Here is a 26047-nt window from a genome sequence, read left to right on the forward strand (position 1 = left end):
GTGGGATCCTCCCTCTCCCTTCCTAGTCTATAACCGAGCAGCCTCTTGGTCGCACATCCTGAACCCGGGACTTCCCACTGCCCCAGGCTGGTCTGCTGGGGGATGGTGTGCAGGACCAGGCACTCGTCTGTTGGCTGCCTGGGCCTAGAAGGGCCCTGCAAGCCTCTGCTGCGTGTCCCCTTCCCGCCGGGGACGATCCTGACCTACCACGCATTTCTCCCAAACGATGGACATCCTCTCCTCGATGCCATTGGTGCCCTCGGGGATCATCGTAAAGTTATCCTTGCCCACAGCTTTCTGCGCTGTGGTAAAGGTGCAGTGGGCACTGCCCACCACCTGCAGGTCCCCACTGGAGGCAAAGAAGGAATGAGAAACATTTAGGATTCTCCCCCGAAGGCTCTGCCTTTCGCACCCCACCCTCTTCTGGACAGTCCCCAGGGACAAAGGACTTGATTCAAAATGAAGGATTCTGAACTCTTGGCTCTGCCGCTCTGCCTCGTGTGAAGGACCTTGGGCAAGTCCTTTCCAGGCGCCATGCCTCCAGCTTCTCATTTCCCAAATGAGGGGGCACGGCCCCTTCCAAGCCTGGCAGTCCTTGTCCCCGAGAATGCTCCTGAGGAGGCTCAGCTCCACGGCCAAGGACTTCTTTCAGGCTTAGCGCCCGAGGCCCAGCTAAGGAGAGACCTCTGCGGAGCACACAATCCCGCCGTGGCCTCGGCCCTGGATTATGGTGAGCGAGGAGGCCTGCCGTCCACACCTGGGGCTGCTCCCCCCACGGCCCGCCCAGGTCCCAAATACACCCACAGGAACGCCGGGCACACGAGCACGTCTAAATCTCGGCGAGGGCAAAGCAGGGGGCATGAGGGAAGACTCCCGTTCGAGGGATGACCACGAACACTAGAGGGACCATCGGTGCAGGCCGGCAGGGCCACACCTCTTACCTGGACAGCAGAGAGGAGAGATGGTCAGGAGTCATGGGGTCCGGGCTTATTGGGGGCGAGGTGACGAAGGCGGCGGCTTTCGCCCAGTTCTTACTCCAGTAGTGCGAGCCGTCCGTGCCCAGGCCAGCAGCGAGGGGCTCCCCGTACACGACGGCCCCTAGAAGGAGGCAGGAATTCTCCCTTCAGTGTGGAGGCAAAGCTGCCTTCCTTTTTGTGCTTTTTAGTTCCGTGGAGAGACAATGTTTGACAACGGCTTTTCGCGTTCCCCCCTCCCCCTCCCTCAGACCTGCCGTGGGCTCCTTTCACGTAAGGCGGTTCCGGGCTGCTCGTGCCCCGATAGAGGCACCTCGGAGCACGCACACAGTAGACGCATCCTGAAGCAGATGCGGTGGAAGATGGCAGCCTTTGATCGACAGCCAGACTCCAGCCAGTCCTCCTCCGGCTTCTCGGCGGCAGCCCTTTTGTCAGGAGTCGCTCGTCACTGGCTCCGAGTCGTGCCTGGCTCCTAACGGTCTGCTCCTTCCCAGCTGATCATCCCATAATACTTCTGTTACCTGGTTCTGCTCGCTTCGCTTTGCATCAGTTCATGGAAGTCTTTCCGGGTTTTTCCAGGCTCATCCTGTCCATCATGCCTTATGGGCGACAGTATTCCAATCTAAGCTTGGCCATCCATTCCCCAAGCGATGGACGCTTTCTCGGTTTTCGATTCGTTGCCAACCCTAAAAGAGCTGCTAAGAGGATTTCGGCCCAGGTGGGTCCCTTCCCCTTGTCTCTGCCCTCTTTGGGATGCAGCCCCAGGAGAGGAGTGGCTGGGTCAAAGGGTGCGTATGCCTAGTCTGGGGCCCTTCGAGCCCGCTCGCATATTGCTCTCCAGAACTGTTCTATCAGGTCCCACCAGCAGGGTATCAGTGGCCCAATCCCCCCACCCCCACACACACACACACACACATTTATCTTTTTCCTTTCTGGTCATCTGGTGGGTGGGAGGGGCCATCTCTGAGGCGGTTTCGTTCACATTTCTCTAACCAAGAGGGATCTGGAGCATTTTTTCAGGCGACTCTAGAGAGCTTGATTCCTTCCTCTCACAACTGCCCCTTTGGATCTCTGGACCAGTTTTCATGTGGGGAACGCTCTGTGTCCTGACACGGTTGACTCGGTTCTCTCTCTGAGAAGCGAGTCTTTTGGATCAAAAGGAGATGCACCCTGGGGAAAGCGGAGAGGGAGCCCTTCATTGGCGAGCTTCCAAACCCAACCAGAGCCGTCCGAGACTCGGAAACAGTAAGGCAGAACCTCCTAGCAGCAAGGGAGGGACTCCAGCCTGCTCCTCCCCTCCCAGGCTCACTTCTAGGGAAATGATGGTGACGGGAGCATCCAAAACCAGGGATGTCTTCAAATAAATACAGCCAGGAGGAACAAGGCACATGACGAAGCGCGGAGCCCAAGGCAAGGCATCCGACATGGCTGAGCCTTGGTGAGAGGAGCCCGGAGGCTGCACTCTGAGCCCGGATATGCCTTGTCGTATGGCCGGGTCTGAGCCCAAGGACTGGAAAGAAAACCCAAACGAGGCTAGATGAGAAAGGAGTAGCGGATCGAGCACAGCAGATAGAGAACGTGGACTCTGGTGGCCAGAGGGGAGAAAGCAGGCCGGGGAGCTCCTGGGTGGACTTTCAAAGGCAGTTTTGGCATTGCTTATTCCTCAGAGCACCTGGGCAGGCAGGCAGGCAGGCAGGCAGGCAGACAAACATGTGACGAGCCTCACCCAGAGGCACGATGGACCGTTTCAATCGACTATGAGAATCTGCTAAAGATCATCCTTTGGCCAAAGGAGAGAAACCAACGACCTGTCTGTTCATATACAGGACCCTTGTCAGTTCTGCAGGGGGCGAGCCCCAACGATCCCTGCATGAAGGGCAGGAACAGTTGCACTTGCTGCCCTGCCTGCTTTCCCTTCTCTGCAGGCCCCTCTTATCACCTCTAATCTCACCCTAAGCCTAAGCCTAAGCCTAAACCTAAGCCTAAACCTAAGCCTAAGCCTAACCCTAACCCTAACCTGTGGCCCAAACTCAAGCCTCCATGGACATCATCCTCTCCATCAGCCTCCTCTCTCTTCACCCCGCAGGGCTGGAGGCAGAGGACCAAACTCCCTCCGGAGTGTTCTTTAGAGGGGGCAGAGACTGGACTCTCAGCTCCTCCCACTTCGCATGTCAGGAAAATATGTCCCTGGGCCAGGTACCCCCCGGTGTCTCCACTCACCCAGCTCCCTGCCTCTTCTCCCTGAGGGCAGGGACTCTTTTTCATTCAGTGTGACCCTAGCCCTTAGCCCAGGCACTTGATAAATGCTGATTGGTCTGGACTGAAATGCCAAGAGGAAGAAGAAGAAAGTTGGGAAGAGCTCAGTGGGCACCTGTCTTGGGGGAAAGTGGCTGCCAAAGGTTTGGAGAAGAGGCGGGCAGGGGGCTTCGATGGGACCCTCAGGAAGAGAAGTGAGCCCAGAAGGGAGGCTAAGCTCTCAGCAATGCAATGCTCAGGCCCCAAGGAGAAGGGGAGAGCTTCGAGAAAAGGCCATGGAGGCGCGCGGCAAGGTCACTGGCCAACCGAGATCTCTTCTAAAGACACGGACAGAAGACGGAAGCTGCTTAGAGGATGCCAGAAGGCCTTGGAGTGCCAGGGCCAAAATAACCTCCACAAAGTTTGAGCTTGGACGGGGCCAAGGCTGGCCCCCGAGTCATGGAGGACACCATGGCTGGCTGGATTCAAAACCTCTTCTGGAGACAAGGAGGACCAGAGAAGCAAAGCAAGCGCTGGCAGGAGTGCACAGCTATGGTGGAGAAAGTCTCTGCGCACCACCTATCTGGCTTCTGTTTCCTCTGCCAGGGGGAATGATCTCGGGGCAGCAAAGGACGGCTCTTTTAACTTGTCATTTATTTATTTGGGGGGCTTCCTGGCGAAGCTAGCAGGGCCCCCAGGACACGGCCTTCACCTGTCTAATGGGCTGTTATAGGGGCAAAGGATCAGACTGGGCTGCTAAGAGACAAATTTGTGCTTTACAGAAACACTGACTCCTTGGCCGTTGGGGCCGTCCTGAAGTGGGAGGGTTCACTGGGAATCAGCGGCATCCCCCTCCCCGAGGGGGCTCGGTCAAAGGCTTTATGGCCCTTTAGTGGGTGACAAAGGGAGGGTCCTCGTGTGAGCGCGGTTTAGGAGTCAGGAGCTTTGGGAACTCCTCTTAAAGCTCTCCTGGCCTGTTCTCTTACTCAGCTGCCTCCAAAGACGCCCTGTTTGCTTTCATAAACTCTGATGCCTTGTAAATACGGGACAACACAAAGGGGGCTGGACTTGGGCTCAGAGGGCCGGGTTTGGATTCTAGCTCTGCCACTCACCACCTTAGGACTTTGGGAAAATCATTTCACTGGGCCTCAGTTTCCTATTCTGTAAAATGAGGTTTGGGGATAAGAAGGCCTTTGAGGGCTCCAAGAAAACCTGGAGCAGTTCTCTGTGTTGTTCCCCTCCCCCGATTCAGCCTAATCCCCAGCCCCTTCTTCACTGTCCCTCTCGGTCTCCTTTGCCGGCTCCTCCACCGTTGGTGTCCCTGTAGGCTCTTCTCTCCGTGTGCATTATCCTACTTGGGGCTCTCCCGAGCTCCCGGGGGTCCACGGATCGTCGCTGTGCCAGTGGTTCAAGACTCCCACTTCTGCCCTTCGGGCTCCCCCCTCCGGCTGCCTTTCAGACGTCTCAGTGTGGGTGGCCAGGAGACACCTTCCACTTACCGTATCCCAGACGGAACGCCTCACCCCTACTCCTGGCTGCATTCGTGGCCCCTTCTCTCCTCAGACCTTGGGGTGGGCCCGCCTCACCTCCTGGTTGAACTGCGGTCCTGGCCCTCCCACCCACCCTCGAGGCACCCGCCAGAGCGATCTTCTTAGTGCGGATCCCATCAGTCACCAGGTTTCATCCGACTCTTCTGACCCCATTCGGGATTGTCTTGGCTGAGGCCTTTTGGGCAGGCTTTCCTCTTCCTTCGCCAGCTCATTTTACAGATGAGGAACCGAGGCTAACAGGGTGAAATGACTTGCCCAGGATCACACAGCTAATAAGCGTCTTCCTGACCCGAAGCCCAGCACTCTCTCCACTGCTCCGTGATCATGTTGCCCTCCCCTACCCAACAGACTCTAGTGACTCCCCATCGCCGCCAGAGGCAAAACCAAAATGTTTGGCCCTGAAAGCCCTTCTCCTGCCAGGCCGTTCGCATCAAACTCTGATCCGGCGACACCAGCCTGTTGGCATTTCCATGAAGGAGAAACTCCTGGCTCTCCCCTCCCCCGCAATGCTCCAGCTCCTCCACGCCAGCTGCCGAGCTCTCTGGGTTCCTCTGAGTCTCACCCAAAGCCTCCCCGTCCACAGGAAGCCTTTGCCAAGCTCTTCTCTCTCTAGGAATCGGCTCCTCTTTGCCCGCTAAGAGCCCGTCTGCCTGCTGTCGTCTCCGCTAGAGAGGAAGCTCCTCGGGGCCACGAGGCGGCTCGCGCCTCCTCTTGTAGCCCCGCCCTCCGGGGCATGCCTGGCACGCGGTAGAGCCTGAGTGATGGGCCGATCCATTACTCGGAGCTCCTTTCAGTAGAGCGAGTGTCCGCTGGGTTCGGAGAAGAGATTGGGCCGGAGAGGCTGGCCTCGGGCCGACGAGCCGCTGCTGATGGTGGGGCCCCGGGAAATGGGGCGGCGAGCAGACCCGCCAGAGGGGCGCCGGCCCTTACCTCTGCGCCTGGCGTGAGCAATCGTGTCCGCGGCTCCTCTGCTCATCACTTTGGTCACATACAGGGGGCAGTTGGCCTGCTTGGCGATAGTGACTGCCCGGTACACGGCCTCTGCCTCCACCTGGCCAAAGGGAGGAGAGCGTCCCAGATGAGAGAGACGGAGACACAGACACAGACAGAGAGACAGACAGAGCCAGAGCCAGAGCCAGACAGACAGAGAGACAGAGAGAAGAGACAGAGAGACAGACAGACAGAGAGACAGACAGAGACAGAGAGACAGAGAGAAGAGACAGAGACAGACAGAGACAGACAGACAGAGAGAGAGGGGGGGGGCAAGTTTCCAGGACCCTCCTGACTTGTCTGGTTTCTTCGCAAACTTATCCTCCTCCACCCTTTGGGGATTTCAGTGAGAGGGAAATGTGGGGCTACTCTGGCTGACTGGCTGGGATAAGGCAGGACGGGAGGGGCTTGGTCTCGCCTTCTACCCCCTCTCCATCTGAATTTCCCAAGGTCCCGCAGTAAGTACGGGCCAGAGAGAGGACTGGAACCCGGGTCTTTGGCTCCCACATACAAACAATGTGCTTTCCACTAGACTCTGCTTAAGAAGCAGCATCCACAGGGGCTGCTACGACCATGGACAAGGTCTTGGTAGTCAGACTCTGTCTCTGGGCTCCGCCACACAATGGATGCCGGCGCCTGGTCCTATGGGATGACTGTGGCTCCCTGGTACACGCAGCCCTCGCTCCCAGGGGCTCCAAGAAGGCTCCCCCTCGGGGGGAGGAAGGCAAACGCGTGGCTTCTGGCTTGGCCCCGAATACGCCCAACGTTTGTGGCTGGAGCTGCTGGGATCCCGAGGCAAAGGGCCATGTGGGGCTCTGGAGAGGCGCCCGATGGAAGGAGCTGAGGGCCAGAGTCCGGGGGGACGGCATTCGCCCAGCAGAACCCAGGGAAGGGCCTCTTACCTCCTCAGGGTGGCTGAGAACGTGGCCTTCTGGTCCAGTGATCCCGAGCTCCAGCAGCCGCTTTTGCTCCTAAATCAGCAAGAAAGAAGACACGAGTTTGGTCTCTGCAACGTGAGATCCTTCGCCGTCTCTGGGCAGGGTCTGGGCTCTACAGAGCTCGGGGCCTGCACCGAGCAAGGCCGTCTGGGCTGCTCCGAGGAACGGCCCTCGGAACGGTTCTGTCTGTTGCCAATAGGCTCGGAGCCCCGGTGACCCGCACGGCAAGGAACTTGCCACAAACTGGGCAGTCCTCGGGGAACGCTGTATCGTGGGGGGCCTTTTTAATCGGTGAAAACTACAGAACCCCCTTCACCGTCTGCCTTTGCTGCCGGGAAGCCCAGAGTCTCGGACGCCCCCCCCCTCCCCCGCCCCCGGAGGCAGTCCTGGAGGCTACGAGGACGTCCGATCACGCAGGTCAGCGGGCCGCGTGGGCTCCGGCAGGACGCTGCCCCCAAAGGAGCAGGGCGAGGCTCGGCTCGGCATATGGCCACGGTGCAGCCACCGAGGCATGAGAGGGCCTCCTCGGAGTCAGGCCGATTGGCAGAAGAGCCAGGATGCAGGCTCAGGTTCTCAAGCTCTCAGCCCTGCGTGCTCGAGCCAAGGGCCAGCCGGCCGCCGGCACCAGAACGGCTCCTTCATCACGCAAATGCCTGACGAGCTCCGGAGACCTCGTTTTTGCAGCAACAGACGGTGAAGGAGGAAGCGCAAAGCCCGTGAATGCTCTCCTCCGAAGCGCTCAGAGACCCGAAGTGATTCCCAAAGTCGCACAGCAAGCGTGGGTCAGGGAGAGGCCTGGAGCCCAGGTCTCTGGCTGCAGGTCCTGCCCGAGCAGCGGCGCTCACGGGCCCTGGGGCTGGGAGTCGGATCCTGTCTCTGGGGTCTGCCATGGCCCCATTTACCCTCCTGGAGCTCCAGTGGCCAGAAGCAGGGTTTCACCAGGCCGTAAGCCCGTAAGAATAAGTGCAAAGCTGGCCTCTGGGAGTCTGCCTTGGAGTCTCGGAAGGCTCCTGTGTGTGGGCAAGGGCGGACCTTGTTCCTCGTCTGGGCCCCGCCAGCTTAGCCACCACGAGGCAGAGCTCCCGACGGGGGCCATCCGAGCCGGAAGCCGAGGTCTCCTTTGCAACCCACTATTGTCCGGGGCGGAAGAAATCCACACGCCTGCTCCACTGGAGGCCTCAATCCCGGCCCCCCACCGGAGCTGCTCTAAAACCCAGGACGCTCCCTCATCGTTCAACTGGAGACGCCGAAGCAGATGGAGGTGAAATGACTTGTCAAAAGTGACACGACTAGTAAGTGTCCGGGGACCAACTCGAACTCGGGTCTTCTAGACTCGAGACCAGCCCTCTAAAGTCAGGCTCCAGGGAATGTTCCTTCTAAGCTGGGACTGCTTAGGGAACATCAGAGAGCAGCTCCGGAAATACCAGGTTCCTCCTGAGACACATTTCAGAGCGGGTTCTAGTATTCCTAACAGTTGTCTTGTTCCTAGTCCTCTGCGTTCATAGCACTGCCCTTCCTCCTGGACCGGCCCGGTGAAGAGCAGAACGTCGAGTTAGAGTGTGCCTGAAAGGGGGCAGGCAGTGCTGGGGGATCTGCTGGGTATTAGTGCCTTGCAGAGGTTTGGTGCTGTCCATGGTCTCCGAGCAGTCCCTGGAAGGTTTAGATCACCTCCTGGTTTTTAGATTAGTCTCAAAGAAGGTTCAAACACCTTGTGGGTTCTAGATCAGTGCCAGGAAGGGTTAGAGCACCCTGAGTTTTTAGAGCAGTCCAGGGGAGTGTTTTAGAAGCACCTCTGGGGTTCTAGATCAATCCCAACAAAGGTTAGAACACCTCGTAGATTCTAGATCAGTGCCAGGAAGGGTTAGAGCACCCTGAATTTTTAGAGCAGTCCAAGGGAGTGTTAGAAGCACCTCTGGGGTTCTAGATCAATCCCAACAAAGGTCAGAATACCTTGTGGGTTCTAGATCAGTGCCAGGAAGTTTTAGAGCAGTCCAAGGGAGTGTTAGAAGCACCTCCGGGGTTCTAGATCAATCCCAATGAAGGTCACACACCCACACCCTCTCTGTCTGTCTGTCTGTCTCTCTCTCTCTCACACACACACACACACACACACACACACACATTCACACACAGATCTTGGGTTTTGTCCTTAATCGGTCAAGTCAATCTGCCGCCGTCGCCCCTCTGCGGGGCTTCCCGTCAGTGGAATGAGTGAGTACCTCGTCGACGATGTCTCCGTTTTCAGCATGAACTTGCGCGATGGCTCCCAGCTCTCGGATAATGCTGAAAATCTCGTACATCTGCGAAGGGGGACAAAAGAGAAGGCAGGAGCGCCTTAGGCACGAGGCTCTCTCCCGTTAGCAGCCGACACATTTGCCTCTTGCCCGGCCGTCCCGTGTGTGAAGGTTACCTGGCCGTCCGTACACTGGTATCTGTCTTTATAGGACATGAAGACTTGGAAGGAGTTCACGCCTGGAAAGGACACAGAAAGGGAGACTCATCACTCACATGGCGAGAAAGTCAAGCCGGGCCAGACAAAGCCTCAGAGCAGGGGAAGAGCTCGGAGGGCCTCACGCGGCGCCTCCTCACCACGTCAGACGGGGGCAGACGAAGCCTGTGTTGAGCGCTCGGGGCCCCACAGCCTTGGCAGGCGCCCCACAGCCTTGGCAGGTGCCCCGCACGGACGGCCCCGAAGTGCTCGGGGAGTATTTTCGGATGTCGAACCCAGGGCCGTCTTCCTCTAACCTCCACGCCGGGCTGGGGTTCTGCCCTCTGAGGCGCCTCTCTCTCAGCCCGCAGCGCCCCTGAGCAGTGGAGGGAGACCCCAGGGCGGAGTGTGTCCAGCCGAGCCTCCTGCTGGGCCTGCGGGTTCCGACTCTCTCGAGGGTCTCCCGGACCCTCAAGACTCAAGAGAGAAGAGGCAGCTTCACACATCTTCCTGGTTTCCCAGGGAAAAGCAGCCTTAGGCCTCGTCCTATGGGGAGACCTCAGGGACTCGGCTGCCTGTGAGCGGGGAAGACTGGCTCCTCTGCTCAGAGGGACCCCTGTCCTGGGCCCAGGCATCGGGAAAGATGGAGGCGACTCCACTCTCTGGGACTCAGTTTCCTCATCTGTAAAAGGGGAGGCTCTCCACCCAGGGTGGAGTTTTCCTGACAGCGAGGGGCGGACATGGGCCGGACAGCTCCTCGGCTGTGGCCCACGATTGGAGAAGGGGAGGTGGGCACCCCTCCGTCCCCAGAGGCCTTGCCCTCGCCCCCCTGCGCCTGCCGTTCTTACCTCTGTCTTTCACCAAGGCCTCCAGCTCCTCCTTGAGGCTCTCGTGCCAGCGCGTGATGTCAATGTGCAGGGAGTAATCGCAGCACGCCTTGCTGTCTGCGGCCTCCCGCCACTGGTCATAGGCAGTAAGCAGGTTCACGCCAGGCTCGGGCAGCACGTGGTCCACTGCGGGAGGCAACGACACGGGGGCTGTCACTGTCCCGGGCCGGCACCCAAAGAAGCCCCACCCGGGCCTGAGGCTGGCTCGGCCTCCCCGGGGAGCAGTCGAGAAGCCGCCTTAAAGCAAAGGACCGCCGAGAGGGGATGGCGCGTGGCGGGACGGGCAGTGCTGGGCCACGAGCGAGAGGATTTCAGAGAAACCTGCAGAGGCTTCCGTGAACTGAGGCAATGAGAAATGGGCAGAACCAGAACCAGAACCAGAACACGCACACAGTGACGGCAACGTGGTGCGATGGGCAGCCGCGAGGGCCAGTCCCAGACAGAGACCCGGGTAGAGAGAGCCCGAAGGAAGGCGCCGAGCCCCAGGGGGCCACTTGGTTTCCCTGATTTTCTTCTCTTTCCCATTTGGGATCTCATCCACAAAATGACTCTGAGGGAACGCACAAACCATCTCTCTGGACAGCAGATGGCTCACTGTCTCAGGGAGGAGCGGGGCGTCAGAAGAAGCGTTAGGGTTCAAGAATGCTGAGGCAAACGAAATAGCTTTAAAAATAGAAACAGGGGCAGCTGGGTAGCTCAGTGGATGGAGAGCCAGGCCTAGAGACGGGAGGTCCCGGGTTCCAATCCGGCCTCAGACACTTCCCAGCTGGGTGACCCTGGGCAAGTCACTTGACCCCCATTGCCCACCCTCACCGCTCTTCTGCCTGGGAGCCAATACACAGAAGTTAAGGGTTTAAAAAAAAATAAAAATAGAAACTGTCTTTATATCTGGGAGAGAGGGACCGCAGGGAGAGCCAGGCAGTGGCCCGAGGGTGTTAGGGTCCAGGCGGGTGCCTGCTCTGCTCCAGGAGATGCTCTCCCAGTTTTCTTTTTCCAATCTCCTCCCTGCCCCCAGCGCCGCTCGATTTTCCCAGGTCTGCCTGCAAGGCCGAAGGGGAGAGGCTCCGGAGTTTGTTCTGAGCCAAGGGCTCCCCACGTGGGGCTCAGCCCCCCCCCCCAAGCCTGGGTCTCAGAGAAGGCCACGGGCTCCGTCCCCTCCTCTCTCTGTGGGTCTGGGGGGGGGCAGCCAGCAGGCAGACCGGCGAGGGGGCAGAGGGGCCGGCAGCTGCCAGCCCTAACTCAGGAGCTTGGTGCACCTTCCTGATTCACTGCAAAGAGGAGCCCAAGGCCCCTTAGTGGCAGCCTGAGGCTGCCCGGGGCTCCCACGGTCAGGCCCAGACAGAGAAGGGCTCTGCCTGGTTGGAACACAGGTCCATCCTAGAACAGAGTCACCAGCGAAGGCGTTCATTCTGGGAGCAGCCGCCCCCCTTTGTGCCCCTCTTTAGGGTTTGAAAACTAAGTGCATTTGGTTCCCCCCCAATTACGTGTAAAAACAATTTTGAAGCCCCAGTTTGTGGCCTCTGTGGTGGCCCCTTTCCCCTCCCTGGAACGCCAACAATCCCAGCAGAGCCTCCCTCGGGCATTTTGGGGACCTCAAAGGGACCCGGGAAGGCTGGCTCTGCCTCTGGGCCCCCGAGTTCTCTTGGGAAGGCAGGTGGCACTTTTTAGCTCGAGTGGCGTCTGGGCTCATCCCGGCCCGCTGCCCTGCTGAGAATAAGGAGGCCGTTCACAGCCGTTCATCAGGAAACGTGGCCGCCGCTGGGCCTGGGCACCCTGTTTGCCTCCATCTCCCCATACAGAGGAGCCGGAGGAGGACCCAGCCAGCCACCCAAATGGATCACCAGGAGTCCGCCACGCTTGGAGGCTGACGGCGGGAGGAGGCTTCAGAGGGCTCAGGTCCAGGCTCGCGGCAAGGGCGACTAAGGAGCCCCGGGAGATGGGTGGTGCCAGCCTGGGGCATCTTTCTGAGGCTCGGCGCCTGCTTCAGACACCAGCCACTGGGTATCCGAGATGGTGGAGGACTTTGGAACAGGCGAGGGAGAAGTGCCTGCGTCCCAAGGGGTGGGCGGCCTGCGAAGGGGCCACCCGGGCTCCTGGCCATTCCATCCCATTCAGTTTATTCCCTGCCTGCCAGGCCAAGACGCGATCTTCGCCTTGGAGATGCAACCTCAGGCCTGGGGAAGTAGGGGGTGGGGGACGCGCTGCCCACCCAGAGCACGCCCAGGCCAGAGGGACCAGGATCACGACGGGGCTGGCGGGGAGGAGGCCAAAGCCTCGAAGAGGTGCAGGAAGGGACAGAAGGCTCTCCGGGCATGGGGGCAGCCTCAGCCAGGGCAGAGGGAGGGACGGGAGAGGAGGGGGGCCACGAGACAGAGAAGGGCTCCGCCTGGCTGGAACACAGGAAGAGGAATAAGAAGGGAGCTTGGCCCAGCCAGGGGCAGCCACACCGCCTGGCTCGCTCTCAATGCCCGGCTGAGGAGTCTGTCCCTTCTGCCAGGAACAGGGAGGAGGGAGTGACCCGGCCGGACCTGCGCTTACAGGGATGCCTGGGCAGCAGTGAGGGAGCTGCTACTGCGAGGGGGAATGAGGGGCCCGACAAGTGTCTAGAGAGATGGACAGAGGCAGAGCTGGGACGCTTGGGAGGGGACCAAAGAGAGCCGAGTGTGACCCAGAGGGGGAGTACCTGGAGCCCCGCAGGGCCGACTTTCCGGGGGCTCTAACGCAGCAGCGTGCACACACACACACACACACACACACTTACAGACCATGGTGGTTCCTCCTGCTAAGGCAGCCTTGGTGCCTTGATAGAAGTCGTCGGCAGAACTCATCCCCATGACAGAAACCTGCAGCCGCGTGTGGACGTCTATGCCTCCCGGCAGCACCATCAGACCGTAGGCGTCGATGATCTTGATGCCACCAGGAACGATGAGATTTTCTCCAATTTGCCTGAGAAGAAAATTTAGCAACATTTCAAGTTATAAAGGGCCAGCCACGCGGGGAGCCCAGGAGCTCCGTGGGAAGGGATGGCGGCGCTGGACCTTATGAGTGTGGACCTTATGAGGACCCCGGAGGCTGAGCATGCTAGCTGGTCACTGGCCCCCAGAAACCCTCTGATCCCTGCTCCTCCTCCTCCTCCTTCTCTTCCTCTTCCTGCTCCTCTTCTTCCTCCTTCTCTTCATCCTCTTCCTGCTCTTTTTCCTGTTCCTCCTCTTCCTCCTCCTCCTCTTCCTCCTTCTTTTCTTCATCATCCTGCTCTTCTTCCTTCTCCTCCTCTTCCTGCTCCTTCTCTTCCTCCTCCTCCTCCTCCTCCTTCTCTTCCTCCTCTTCCTGCCCTTCTTCCTGTTCCTCCTCTTCCCCCTCCTCCTCCTCCTCTTCCTCTTCCTGCTCTTCTTCCTGCTCCTCCTCTTCCTCCTTCTCTTCATCATCCTGTTCCTCTTCCTCCTCCTTCTTCTCCTCTTCTTCCTCCTTCTCTTCATCCTCTTCCTGCTCTTTTTCCTGTTCCTCCTGTTCCTCCTCCTTTTCTTCATCATCCTGCTCTTCTTCCTGCTCCTCCTCTTCCTCCTCCTCCTCCTCCTTTCCCTCAGGGCTGGGAACCCCATTTCTTTCCCCAACAATGAGGGTGCTATTTCTAAAGCACTTAAGGTTTGCATCAATTGACACGCATTAGCTCCTTTAGGCTCAACAAACCTGGGAGGCAGGTGCTAATATACTTATTTTACAGATGAGGAAACTGAGACTAACTGAGGTTAAATGACTTGTCCAGGACTACACAGCTGGCAGGTGTCTGAAGGAGAGTTTGAACTCAGATCTTCTAGACTTCAAGTCCAGTACTCTGCACATTATGCCAAGCCGTCTTCCTGGGCACACTCGTCTCTGTCCATTTGGGTCAGGGCACCAAACCTTAGTTAAAATTCCTTCAACAGAAAGGAGCAGCTTTCTCCCAAAGCCAGGAGTCAATGTGCCATTACTGGGACGCTCCCTGTGCCTGGGTCTCTCCAAGTACCACTAGCTAAGAGGCTACAGCTTTGCTCTGGGCATTTCCTCCGCCAAGCCAGACTAGCCTCCATCGTGCCTTGGGGAGGCAGCTTCCTGAATCACTGCAGATGGCCAGGGGCAGCTTTCCCGCCCTCCCTGGGGAGCCTCTCCTTGGGGAGGGGGTGAGGCTGGTCTCCAGAAGGCAGACACACAGATCCTGGGGGAAGGCTACAACCCCAAAGGGCCAGACTTGTGGGCCATCAAATGGAGGGAATATGGAGCTGGGGGTGGGGGGCAGATCTGAGTGCTTTTCTGGTCTAACTCTTCATCTTGCAGGAGAGACCACTGAGGCAGAGAGGGGAAGGGACTTTTCCAAGGTCACCCAGGCAGTAACTGGCAGGTCTCAGATTCCAACCCAACTCTGAAGTGGGCCTCTCATTAGGGAGAGTGAATGAGTCCATCCCTGTCCGCAGTGAGGGTCTGTGCTCCAGGTCCTGGTCTCCCCCCGGTCTCCAAGAGCAGCCCAGCTCCGACTCAGGCACTGCCCCCTGGCTTCCAACCAGGGGAAGATGGGGAGAATCTCTCCCTTCCATGGCAGCTCTCCAGCCACAGAAGAAGCCTTCTGGACTCGAGCCCTCAGACCTCCTGATCCCCCTCCTGGCCTCCTTCCTACATAGTGGACCAAAGAGGATGAGCAACCAGCTTCCCTTCAGGGTTATTCTTCTTCTTGGAATTTCAGCTCTTTGAGGTCAGAGATTGTCTTATTTTCTTGTTTTTTTGCTTGGATTTAGTACTTAGCACATTGCCCAGCATGCTTAATATATCTTCTCTATCTCTCTGTCTCTCTCTGTCTTTGTCTGTCTCTTTCTCTCTCTCTGTCTCTGTCTCTGTCTATCTCTGTCTCTCTGTCTATCTCTGTCTCTCTTTCTCTCTCTGACTCTCTCTCTGTCTCTGTCTCTCTCTGTTTGTCTCTCTCTCTTTCTCTGTCTCTGTCTATCTCTGTCTCTGTGTCTTTCTTTCTCTGTCTCTGTCTCTCTGTCTGTCTCTGTTTCTCTCTGTGTGTCTCTCTTTCTCTTTCCCTTCCTCTTTCCTTCCTTTCATACCCTGCCCCCTCTCATTTGGGGCTGGGAAAGCTCTAAGGCCGAAGCCTGTGGCCCCATGGCTGAGCAGTCTGTTCCACCTCTTCTCCAAGAATTGCCTAGGCCTACCTCGTCTCTCCCCCCAGCCCTTCCTGCTCCTGCCCATCCGTGCCAGCCCTTCCCTCCCTTGGCATCCTCTGGAAGCTGCTTTCCTAGTCCACACACTTGCTATCAGCCCTCTGCCTCTCACTGCTGCCATGGAAAGCTGATGGCTCCTGGAAGGCACCCTCTGTGTCCTGGAATTATCTTCTCTCATGGTCCCCGACCCTGGCCAGGAGGGAACAGAGGCAGACTCCTCAGGCCTCACAGTAGCTTACAGACTTTCTCTCTGCTGCCATCTGTCCCTCGGCAGCCCCTCCCGCTCCAGGTTCACCCCCTCTTGGCCCCTAAGCCCTGCCCCCTCATTTCCAAAAGGCTTTGGCTCCCAGCCTTCATCTCCCTGCCAGCCCCTGGGGAGAAGCTGCTAGACCCAGGCCTCCACAGCAGTTCCTCTGCTGCTACTGCCAGCTCACCAGGGCTGGGGCCAGAGACTGCCCCCTGCCTCTGTCCTGAGCTTCCTGCTCTTGAGCCACCTCCACTGCAGTCTGAAGGGAAACGGCTTTCGCTCCTTCTGCCTTGGTTGGCCAGGCAGCATTGTTTTCCTTTTTGCTCTGTGTTTCTTTCTTTTTTTAAATTTGTTTTTCTTTTTTTTTAAATTTTTTTATTTTTTAGAAAAATTTTCCATGGTTACATGATTCATGTTCTTACTTTCCCCTTCCCCCCTCAAACCTCCCCCCCCCATAGCTGACATGCATTTCTACTGGTTTCTTCATGTGTCATCTATCAAGACTTATTTCCATAGTATTGATAGTTGCACCAGTGTGGTCCTTTCAAGTCTACATCCCCAATTATGTCTACATCGACCCATGTGTTCAAGCAATTGTTTTTCTTCTGTGTTTCCACTCCTGCAGTTCTTCCTCTGAATGTGGGAAGCATTCTTATTCCATAAATCCATCAGAATTGTCCTGGGTCATTGTATTGCTGCTAGTACAGAAGTCCATTACATTCAATTGTTCCACAGTGTATCCGTCTCTGTGTACAATGTTCTCCTGGTTCTGCTCCTTTCACTCTGCATCACTTCCTGGAGGTCTTTCCAGTTCACATGGAATTCCTCCAGTTTATTATTCCTTTGAGCACAATAGTATTCCATCACCCGCATATACCACAATTTGTTCAGCCATTCCCCAATTGAAGGACATCCCCTCCTTTTCCAGTTTTTTGCTACCACAAAGAGTGCAGCTATAAATATTTTTGTACAAGTCTGTTTATCTATGATCTCTTTGGGGTACAAACCCAGCAATGGTATGGCTGGATCAAAGGGCAGGCAGTCTTTTAGAGCTCTTTGGGCAGAGTTCCAAATTGGCAGGCAGCATTGTTTACCCAATCAGCCTTCTATAGCTTCTAAAGTGGGGGAGGAAGGATGGGGATCCTGCCCTCACTGCTTACCAACGGAGAGACTGATTCATGGAAACATAAGAGACTTGGCCAGATTGCACAGATTCCCCATCAAGGCAACATTTGGGGTGTGGGTCTCTCCTGACCCGAGTGCAGAATGATTTGCCCTGAGCCCAGCTGCCCCATCACGAAGCAGGAGCCCAGACATGGTTTTTAACTCCCTGGGAAAAGGAACTTTGGCGTTTGAGCCAAGTTATCTGATGGTGAATGATGATACTTCTTCTTGATGAGTGAATTAAACCAGAATGTTCAGTATAGGATATCACAGGATCTGAGACTATGGAAGTGATCCGTGCTGGTTGCTGGTGTCTTAAGTTGACTTTTCGGCCTACCCGACCCCACCAACCCCACCAAGCCCTCTCTCAAAATTGAGATCCTTGCTTTCCTTCAAATCCTGCTTTATTCCTTTCCCATCAACTGCATTTGCACCTCCCAGGCTTTGCCAAGCTCGGCTCATTCCAAGTTCTAAACAGCTAACTATCAATCATTTTGCTTTTCATATTGCACTGCAAAAATGTCATCACAGCGCAATGTTCCCTATTTTCCCTTCAGCCATGTGAAGAAGCCTGCACACTCTTTTCCAGACTTTGACTGTCTGGATCACCTGAGCCAGTGGGAGAAGCCCACAGGGGAGGAGGGAGAGAAGTTTTCTTATGGTGACCTCGATGGCAAAGCAATCCCTGGGCGCCAGTGTAAGGGGGAAAAAGGGGGTTTTATGGGTTCAATATATTAAAAGAGGGTTGCCAGAGGATTGAACTATTATCAATCCTCAATTAAGAATAATCTCAATTCAAAATGGACTTTTATGGAAGTTTATTTACATAAGAAGAAAGAGAGGAAGTATGGAGATAAGAATCTATCCCACTGATTAGTCCAGGTAGATCTTATCCCTCAGCGGAGGGTTAAAGCGTCTGAGGCCTGGAGGTGAATGGAGCAAACTTCACTCACAGAGTATAAAAAGAAGGTTCTTAAAAGAAGTTCAGGAAGATTCAGTCTTTAAACTCACCACACGGAACAGTCTTGGTCACAAACCAGCAAAGCTCCCTCAGGTCGCCTTCACCAAACCAGCTGCAGCCTCCCTCTCTCCACCCTCTCTCTGGAAGGGCTACATATGCGTCCCTTCCTGTACCTCCCTCCTAATTTGCATGTCCAATCACAACAGACAATTCTCATAGTACTGCCCAGGGGGCGGTCAGTTGATTCTGATTCGTCCCTCACTCTAGCACACCTGGGCTAGGACCTCCCAGAATTGGAGATGCTCTCACCTTTGGTGATTAAATCTAAAGATGGGCAGTGCAGACTCAATCTAATGATCACACCAGGCAGGCAGGAGTGGCGCTTGGGAGAAACTTACTTGATCAAGCCGTCTTCCAGATAGACGTCAGCATAGAACGACTGGTCATCGTTGACGATCTTCCCACCTTTGATCAGCAGGCGGTCACTCTAGTTGGTGGCGAAAGGGGGAGAGAAACACACAGATCAGAATATTCCTGTGGAGCCACTTGGATCATCTGAACATTTGTGCAAGAGTCTCTGCAGTGACGGAGAATGAAGCAAGTGGACTTGGTTCTCCTACTCAGTATGAAATGGAATGGGAATGAATGCCATGCAAGCGAGAGTTGCCTTCCCTCCAGCTCAGCCTCCCACACAAGGGGTAGGTCAGACCTTGACTTTCACCATCATGGTGGTCACTTCTCCTTTGGCCTTCCTGGGCCAGCAAGCCCCTCTACCCTCCCTCCTTGCCTTGGCCACCATCTTCATTCTGGCCTCCCTCTCCTCTCTTCATTATCTGGACCATGTCATGGGCAAGTTCTACAATACAGTCTTCCGGCCTGTAGCCTCGTGTCCTCACCTATTCTGAGTGTTCAGTGACTGCCCTTGTAAACCAGGACTTCCTCACTGCCCCCGTCCTCCCTTGTAAGTGCCGATACACCAGTAAAGAGAGTCACGCAGGCCCGCTGCCCCGACTGGCTTTACTGTAGGGATGCGTGCCCGCCATCTTTGTACTTTGGCTTCCGCTCTGAGCACCCTCCTGACATTTCCTTCTCAGATGTCCCCAGTGAGCACTCGCTCGCTAACTAGAGCCGTCTCTTCTCTGCCCAAACACTACTTGGTCTCATTGAAACGCTTGACCCTACTGGCCATGCTCTTCTCTCAGATCTCTCCCCTTTCTTCTGAAGTGTGCATCTCCATGTCTCTGACCCCCTTCCTGCTCCGAGTCTCTGGCTAGTTCCATCCATCCCCCCCTGCCAAGTGAAGGTTTGATTTTTGTGTACGACTACGTGCCCTGACTGGGTGACTAGAGGCTTGGAATTGAAGGGCTGGAGTTTGGGGACAGAGCCGCAGGAGCAGGGCTTTGATGTCATGGACATAAGAAGGCTATGAGAAATGTTTGGGAGGCCTGTCTGTGAGCAGTTTTAAAATGATGGATTTAGGGGGCAGCTGGATGGTGAGCCAGACCTGGAGATGGGAGGTCCTGGGTTCCAGTGTGGCCTCAGACACTTCCCAGCTGTGTGACCCTGGGCAAGTCATTTCACTCCCATGGCCTAGCCCTTACTGCTCTTCTGCCTTAGAACCTATGCACAGAACATTGTGCACAGAGACCGATACACTGTGGTAAAATTGAATGTAATGGACTTCTGTACCAGCGGCAGTGCAATGATCCAGGACAGCTCTGAGGGATTTATGGAAAGGAACACTACCCACATTCAGAGGAAGAACTGCAGGAGAGGAAACACAGAAGAAAAGCAACTGCTTGAACACATGGGTTGATGAGGACATGACTGGGGATGCAGACCTGAAACTACCACTCCAAGGCAACTATCAATAATATGGAAAAAGGTCTTGATCAACGACACATGCTAAAACCAGAGGAAATGTGCATCGGCTATGGGGGGGGGGGGTGAAGGGGAAAGTAGGAGCATGAATCATGTAACCATGTTAACTTTTCTAAAAAATAAATATTATTAAATGTTTAAAAAAAAAAAGAGCCAAGGCACAGTTTGGATTCCAAGAAGGAAGGTGAGAGTTAAAAAAAATATACAATGATGGATTTCATCCAGTGACGACACTTAGCAGCAAATTGGCAGCCTGATACTCTTTGAAGAGAACACAACAAAGTTCTGCCCCTGAAGGATCAGCAGAAGTCTTCGCGGAAGGAGTAGGCCCTCGTCATTACTAGACACCCCACAAGTGATGTTGGCAGTTTCCATGTTTCAGGAAATCCTCCTGGACTCGAAAAAAGGGGATGACAATGGAGGACGCCCACTGGCGCCCTTTGGCAGTGGACTTGCCGAGAGCTGTGGCCTCTCTACACTCCAAGGCAATATGTCTAGAAACTACAAAAACACATTTTTGTTAAAAACGTAGTTGGGTTAAAATGACTCCAGCCTGGTCTGAAGGGCCCAAGTGAATAAATCATTTCCTGCACAGGATCATCTGGAGATGCGTTCAACTGGCCTGATGGCGGCTGGCCCGCAGTAGGTTGGGTTTCATGGTTTAAGTCCTAACGTTCCACGGATATTATTATTATTATTATTTATATTATGACCGTCTTTCTGGATTTTGTGGTATTGTGACGTTTTGGAAAATGTTGTCTAAGCAGTGCTGTCGCTGTCTCATTAGGGATTAACTTCTTTGGCTAGAACGCTGTGAAATGATTCATTTCATGACCGGAGATGACTCAGTTGGGTATATGTTGCTTTAAAAGAAGAATTGCTGATCGTGTGGGAAAAGGTATTGAAAACGACCTTGTCAAATCTTCGCGGGCTCCTCTGGCCCTTGGATTTGGGGTCGCCCCGGGAAAGAGCTTGCTCAAAGGGGTAAAATTCTAAAATAAGAACCGGATTCCTGAGCAGCCGGGATCCCCCCTCCCGTCACAAGCCAACCCAGCCAAAAGGGCAAAGTTGGCTTCCGTCATGGAACTGCTTTTGCTCACTCGCACTCCTGGCCACGAGCCAACCTGATTGGATTTTGTCGGGTTTTATTCAGCTCCCCTCAGCCTTAGAGCTCCCCCGTTTTGCCGCATTCCCTGGACGACCTCCACAAGGGCCCGGAGCCCAGGGATGGGCGAGGAAATCCCTCCACGGCCACTCGAGGCACGCCAAGGAGGCGCTCAGCAGCCCCCCGAAGGGACAGCTCTGGAGGCTTCCGAAGCTCCGGCTGCCCTAAAGCGAAAGCTCTGGGCCTGCTCCATCCCCCCCGCAATCGTCCTGGCGTCCGAGTTCTCTTCGTGGTCCGGCCCTGCTCTCGGTCCTTTTTATCTCTTCTAACGGCTACGGCTTTGGTTGCTGGGAAACGACGGACCGTCTCAAAGCGGAGAACTGAAGGGCTCGCTTTGGGCTAGGACCAGACCTGGATGCTGTAACAGGGTCGCAAACCAGAGGCTGACAAGCTGCAGCGTGTGCAGGAGGCCTCTGGGTGGCGCCAAAAGCAGACTATCTCCGGGCTGGGGAAAGAGAAGAGAGCCGAGGTCTCCCATCAAGGATCTGCAGCTCAATGGGGCGCGTCTGTCATCCGTAAAGTCGGACAGCAGAGGGCGCTGTGGAGCAGCTCGCGGGCTCCCAGAACCTCTGGGAAGGGCCGCCTTCACTTAGCAATCCCTTCAGCTCTGCGTCTCCGCGGCTGGCGTTTGTAGCGGGCTCAGGGCGGAATTGGGGTCTCCACCAGCCCGGGAGACGATTTAGCTCTCACCCGGCTCCATCCCAGGTGGGATTCCTTCAAGATCACTTACAAAGACATTTGTGTTCAGGCCTCGTTCGGAGAGCGCTCCCGGCATGCCTGGCTCCGGCTCGGGCCAATCAGGAAAGCTCTCGTGAACCGGAGAAGAGGCGTTTCGCTTCTGCCTCGTCCACCCCAATACCTCCGGGCTCTCTTTGGGGCTTCCCCCGGCCCTTCCCGTCACGCAGTAATCGAGCATTTGTCAGGGACTTCCCGGGGCTGGGCGCTGTCCTAGGTGCTGCCGCCCCGCTTTCCCTGCCCCGCAGGCGCTTCCAGGCCCAGGGACGCCAGGCTGCACTCACTGGCCTTCGCTCTACAGAACCCAGCGCCCTCGGAAGGGAAAAACGGAACAAGCCGATCCCTCGCAGCGTGGCCACAGCAGCGCTCCAGCACGCCGGTGGGGAAGGGGGGAGGGGACGAGGACGCCCAAATCTCCGCGAGCTCCAGGCTCCTTCAGTGACTGACAGATAAGTCCGTGGGCTAGAATGTTCCCAGAGAGGCCTGCGGGAGGCAGGAGGGGCGGTGGGGAAGCCCGAGCAGAAGTTCTGGGTCTTGGACCTGTGCCGAGGCTGGAGATCGGGGGATGCTGGTCCGGGAGGGAGAGGGTGCGAACGCCGCTCTGCAAGCTCTTCCTGTCCTTCCCATACCCTTATCGACCTGTACCGACCACCACCTCGGCGTCTGCCGCCCTGGATATGGGGAGTCTCCCCATCTGGCTATCTGGACTTCCGGGGCGGGATCCGGCAAGTGGGCAGGAGACGAAGAAGAGGGCGGAAAGGGCGGAGGTAGCGCAAGCGTTAAGTAAGGCTGAAGATCTCCAGAAGAAGAAGCTGAAGATTTCCCCGCAGTTTGCCTGCTCTGGAGTAGCCCTGGCCAGGCTGGGCCAGAGGGAAGCTATCACTGATTCTTCACTTGTCAACAGTGAGAGCTTCACTAGTAACCATTAAAATAGGGTCTCCTGTTGCCCCAGGCCTTTACCCTCAGCCTTCTGACCATGTATATATATATATATATAGAGAGAGAGAAAGTTTCAAGTACCTCCTAAAGCAGTTTCAAAGCTTGCTTTGGGAAGGGAGACACGCAGTCAGAATATCAACGTCATCCCAGCTGAAGAGCCCAATTAATATGTCAATTAAGGCCAGGGGGGTCCTGAAGGGATGCTGCCTGGGCAGCTGTTATAAGGAGAAGCGCCGTCCTCGCCTCTCTGGACATCATCTCTACTCCCTCCAATAGGTACAGGGACCTCCTTTAATATAACGCTTCCTCTTTTGCTCTCTCCAAAAATTAGCTTGGTAGCACGTGATGCTTATCTTCCTTTCCAGAATCCTTGTGTTCTGTCTTAGAATCACTACTGAGTATCGGTTCCCAGGTGGGAGCGGCCTTGGCTAGGAAATTGGGATGAAGTGACTTGTCCAGGGTCACATAGCTGGACATGTCGGAGGTCAGATTTGAACCCAGGACCTCCTGTCTCCATGCCTGGCACTCTACAAGTCATATAGCTACCCCTGGTGCTATGCTCCTAAAGGTAAACAAGCTTGCCCAGGACCACCGAGTGAACATTTGGCTAGAAAAACAGAGTATTGTTCATCTTGAAACTCTCAGTAAACATGAAACTACAAGACAAAAAGGACTGGCAGCTGACGACGAGATGGCGTCCCGCCTTGCCTTGATGAAGCAATTAAAATGGAGCTGGCACAGCCCGACGCGCCAGGCTTCTAAAGGGAGGGACGAACAGCGTTTCATGAAACTGGGTCAACCTTTCATTACAGCACTTAGAAAAAGCATTTGTAAAAAGGCCACCATAGAATGTGTGGCCACACAGGCCGCACGGGGAAGACGGGAGCCAGGAGCTTTACAGAGAGATAGAGGTGAGACTCCCACGGAAATCAACAGGCGTTTTAAGAGTTGGGCAAGTCACTGCAAAGATGGGCCCACTGGAGAACGGGAAAAGAGAGGTCAGAAAGCCTGGCGTAGTGGGAGGAGAGGAGAGCGGCTGAGGGCGCAGCGAGACCTCACCCCTGGGTCACATATACCTTCTTCAGGGAGAGCCCGAAGGTATTGGGCATGGCGAGGGGCCACCAAATAGTACTACAAAAAAGAAAGCAACTCTATTGAATGAGTAGGAATGATGGAAGAGGAAAGAAAATCCTTAAATGACTATCTTGGGAAAATCCCTCCAGATAAGGGGGAATTCTGGGAAGATGGCGGTGTAGAAGCAGCAAGGCTCCAAACCTCCGTACAGCCTTTCACCACCAATTAAGGACAAAGGGCTGGGGGGGGGGGGGGGGACAGAAAACCAAATCTGACAACACAGCAGAGCTGGGGGATCCTCCAGCTGAACCCAACTTAAAAGCACAGCAGACAAGAAATCTTCAGAGGCCAGAGAAGCTCCAACAACCCTCCCCCACAGACTACAAGGAAAGTAGCTGAATTCACTTCTTTAACGTTTACTACCAGCTGGGAAAAATCTGGCCTCAGGTCCCACTAACCTAATTAATCAACAAAACAGAGAAGAAGCCCTCCAAGGGCTGACTAGCCCAAACCCCAAAATATGATCAGAGGATCAAGATTACAGCCAATGACGGGGGGGGGGGGGGAGGGGGAGAGAAGGAAAAAACATGATTAAACAACAGAAAAAGAAAAAAGAAACCACAGTCAGCAGCTTCTATCCTGAAATTGAACAAAGAGCAAATGGATCAGAAGAAGATAAAGGAACACCAAGAAAATACAAAGAAACTTCAGTGAAATGGACACCGGCTTTGGAAGAACTCAAAATCCAAATAACTCAAGAACTCAGAAAACAATCAACAGAGGCTGAAGGCAATTGGGAAAAGGAAATACATGATCGAAAACAAGAAAATAACGTCTTGAAAGCCCAAATTGACCATGAAAAACGAAGCAAAGAAGGCAAAAGATGATCTACAAAGGAAAATCCCTCCACAAGGCTACCCTGCTCCAGCCACAGCCACTTGAGAGACACCCAGGAGCCACCCAACAGGCACCTGAAGGGACAGATCTTGGGGGCTGCCAAAGGCCTTGACACCTCTAGAGCTAAAGCTCTAGTGGGCTTCTTTACTGAGGCCACTGCAATTTTGCTTGCCTTAGCAATTCTCAGTGTTGAGGACCTGTTCCCTATTCCAGAAGGAATATATTATTCCTGTTCAAACGGACACTGCTTTGGGAATTGGGAATAAGCCATCAGGGAGCTCCCCAAGAAGAATCTCCAGGACCACGTGGATTTGTAAATGAACTTGAGCAAACGTTAAGGAGGAGTTAATCCAAATGCACCACAAACTGCAAGAAAAAATAGGTAAACGGCACAAACCACATGATCCTATCAATAGATTACGAAAAGGCCTTTGACAAAATACAATCTCCATCCCTATTAAAAACACTAGGAAGCACAGGAATCAATGGAGCTTTTCACAAAACCAAGAGCAAGCATCCTCTGTAATGGGGAAAGACTGGACGCCTTTCCAGCGTGGCCAGGAGTGAAGCACGGCCATCCACTTTCACCGTCATTTTTCAGTATTGCACTAGAAATGCTAGCTGAAACAGCAAGACAAGAAAAACAAGTACAGGGAATACAAGCCAAGCTCTCACTCTGCAGATCATGTGATGGCAAGTAGACAAGCCCAGAGAATCAACTAAAAACGGGCTGGGACAATGGCCAACTCCAGCAAAGGTACAGAATAGAAAAGGAATCCACACCAAGCATCAGCATTTCGATATGCTATCAACCAAACCCGACAGCAAGAGCTTGAGAGGAATCCTATTTAAAACACCTGCACACAAGAGAAATGACTTGGGAGCCTATCTGCTAAGGCCCATCCAAGAAGTACAGGAATTCATTTTCCCACGAGTAAAGTCAGATCTAAATAACTGGAAAAATACTACTTGCTCATGGGCGGGCTGAGCTAACATAGTAAAAAGGACAATTCCACCTACATTAAACTACTTCTTCTATGCCACATCATTCAAACAACCCCAAAACTATTTTATAGAGCTCAAAAAAGATAGTGACAAAATTGATCTGGAAGAACAACAACTCAAGAACGTGAAGGGAATCAATGGACACAAATGTGAAGAAAGGTGGCCCGGCAGGACCAGATCTCAAACCGTATTACAAAGTGGTCATCAACAAGCTTTTGGGACAAGAACTCGCTACTTGACAACAATTGTTGGGAAAATTGGAAAAAGGCATGGCAGATAGTGGGGAGAGAAAACATCTCACTCTAAGATAGAGCTGACATGGGTTTGTGGTTTTGACATGAAAGGCGATACCATAAGCAAATTATGGGAGCATGGAATAGTTGATCTGTCAAATCTATAATTAAGGGAAGGACTTGTAAGCAAACAGGAGCTAGAAAGCATGATAAGATGAAAAGTGAATTTGTACAAATAAAATCAATGCAACCAAGATGAGGAGGAAAGCAGAAAGATGGGGAAAGTGTTTTACTTTCTCTGACAAAGATCACATTTCTCAAATATATGGAGGACTGCATCAAAAATTTATAAAAATATGTCATTCTCCAATTGATAAATGCTCAAAGGATATGAGCCGGCAGTTTTCAGATGAGGAAATTGAAGCTATTTATAGGCATATGAGAACATGCTCTAAATCTCTCTCTTTCTTTAAAAAAATAAAACCTTTAACTTCTGTCTTAGAAGCAATACTATGTATTAGTTCCAAAGCAGAAGAGGGAGAAGAGCTAAGC

At 54.5% G+C, this 26047-nt stretch overlaps 1 protein-coding gene across 1 annotated transcript in view; it reads right to left on the bottom strand.

Moving 5' to 3' along the window:
* Positions 1-26047, bottom strand: part of DPYSL4 (dihydropyrimidinase like 4) — a 69726-nt gene that overhangs the window by 33581 nt on the left and 10098 nt on the right. Inside the window, exons 4-13 of the mRNA XM_044662929.1 lie at positions 23562-23572; positions 17965-18053; positions 12764-12948; positions 9964-10128; positions 9098-9159; positions 8907-8987; positions 6652-6720; positions 5690-5810; positions 942-1098; positions 208-349 (exon numbers count right to left, since the gene is read on the bottom strand). Coding sequence (XP_044518864.1) covers positions 208-349; positions 942-1098; positions 5690-5810; positions 6652-6720; positions 8907-8987; positions 9098-9159; positions 9964-10128; positions 12764-12948; positions 17965-18053; positions 23562-23572 — 1082 coding nt within the window. The remainder of the gene's footprint in view (positions 1-207; positions 350-941; positions 1099-5689; positions 5811-6651; positions 6721-8906; positions 8988-9097; positions 9160-9963; positions 10129-12763; positions 12949-17964; positions 18054-23561; positions 23573-26047) is intronic.

This window comes from Gracilinanus agilis, chromosome 2 (genome assembly GCF_016433145.1).
Source record: "Gracilinanus agilis isolate LMUSP501 chromosome 2, AgileGrace, whole genome shotgun sequence".
Taxonomy (NCBI): Eukaryota; Metazoa; Chordata; class Mammalia; order Didelphimorphia; family Didelphidae; genus Gracilinanus; species Gracilinanus agilis.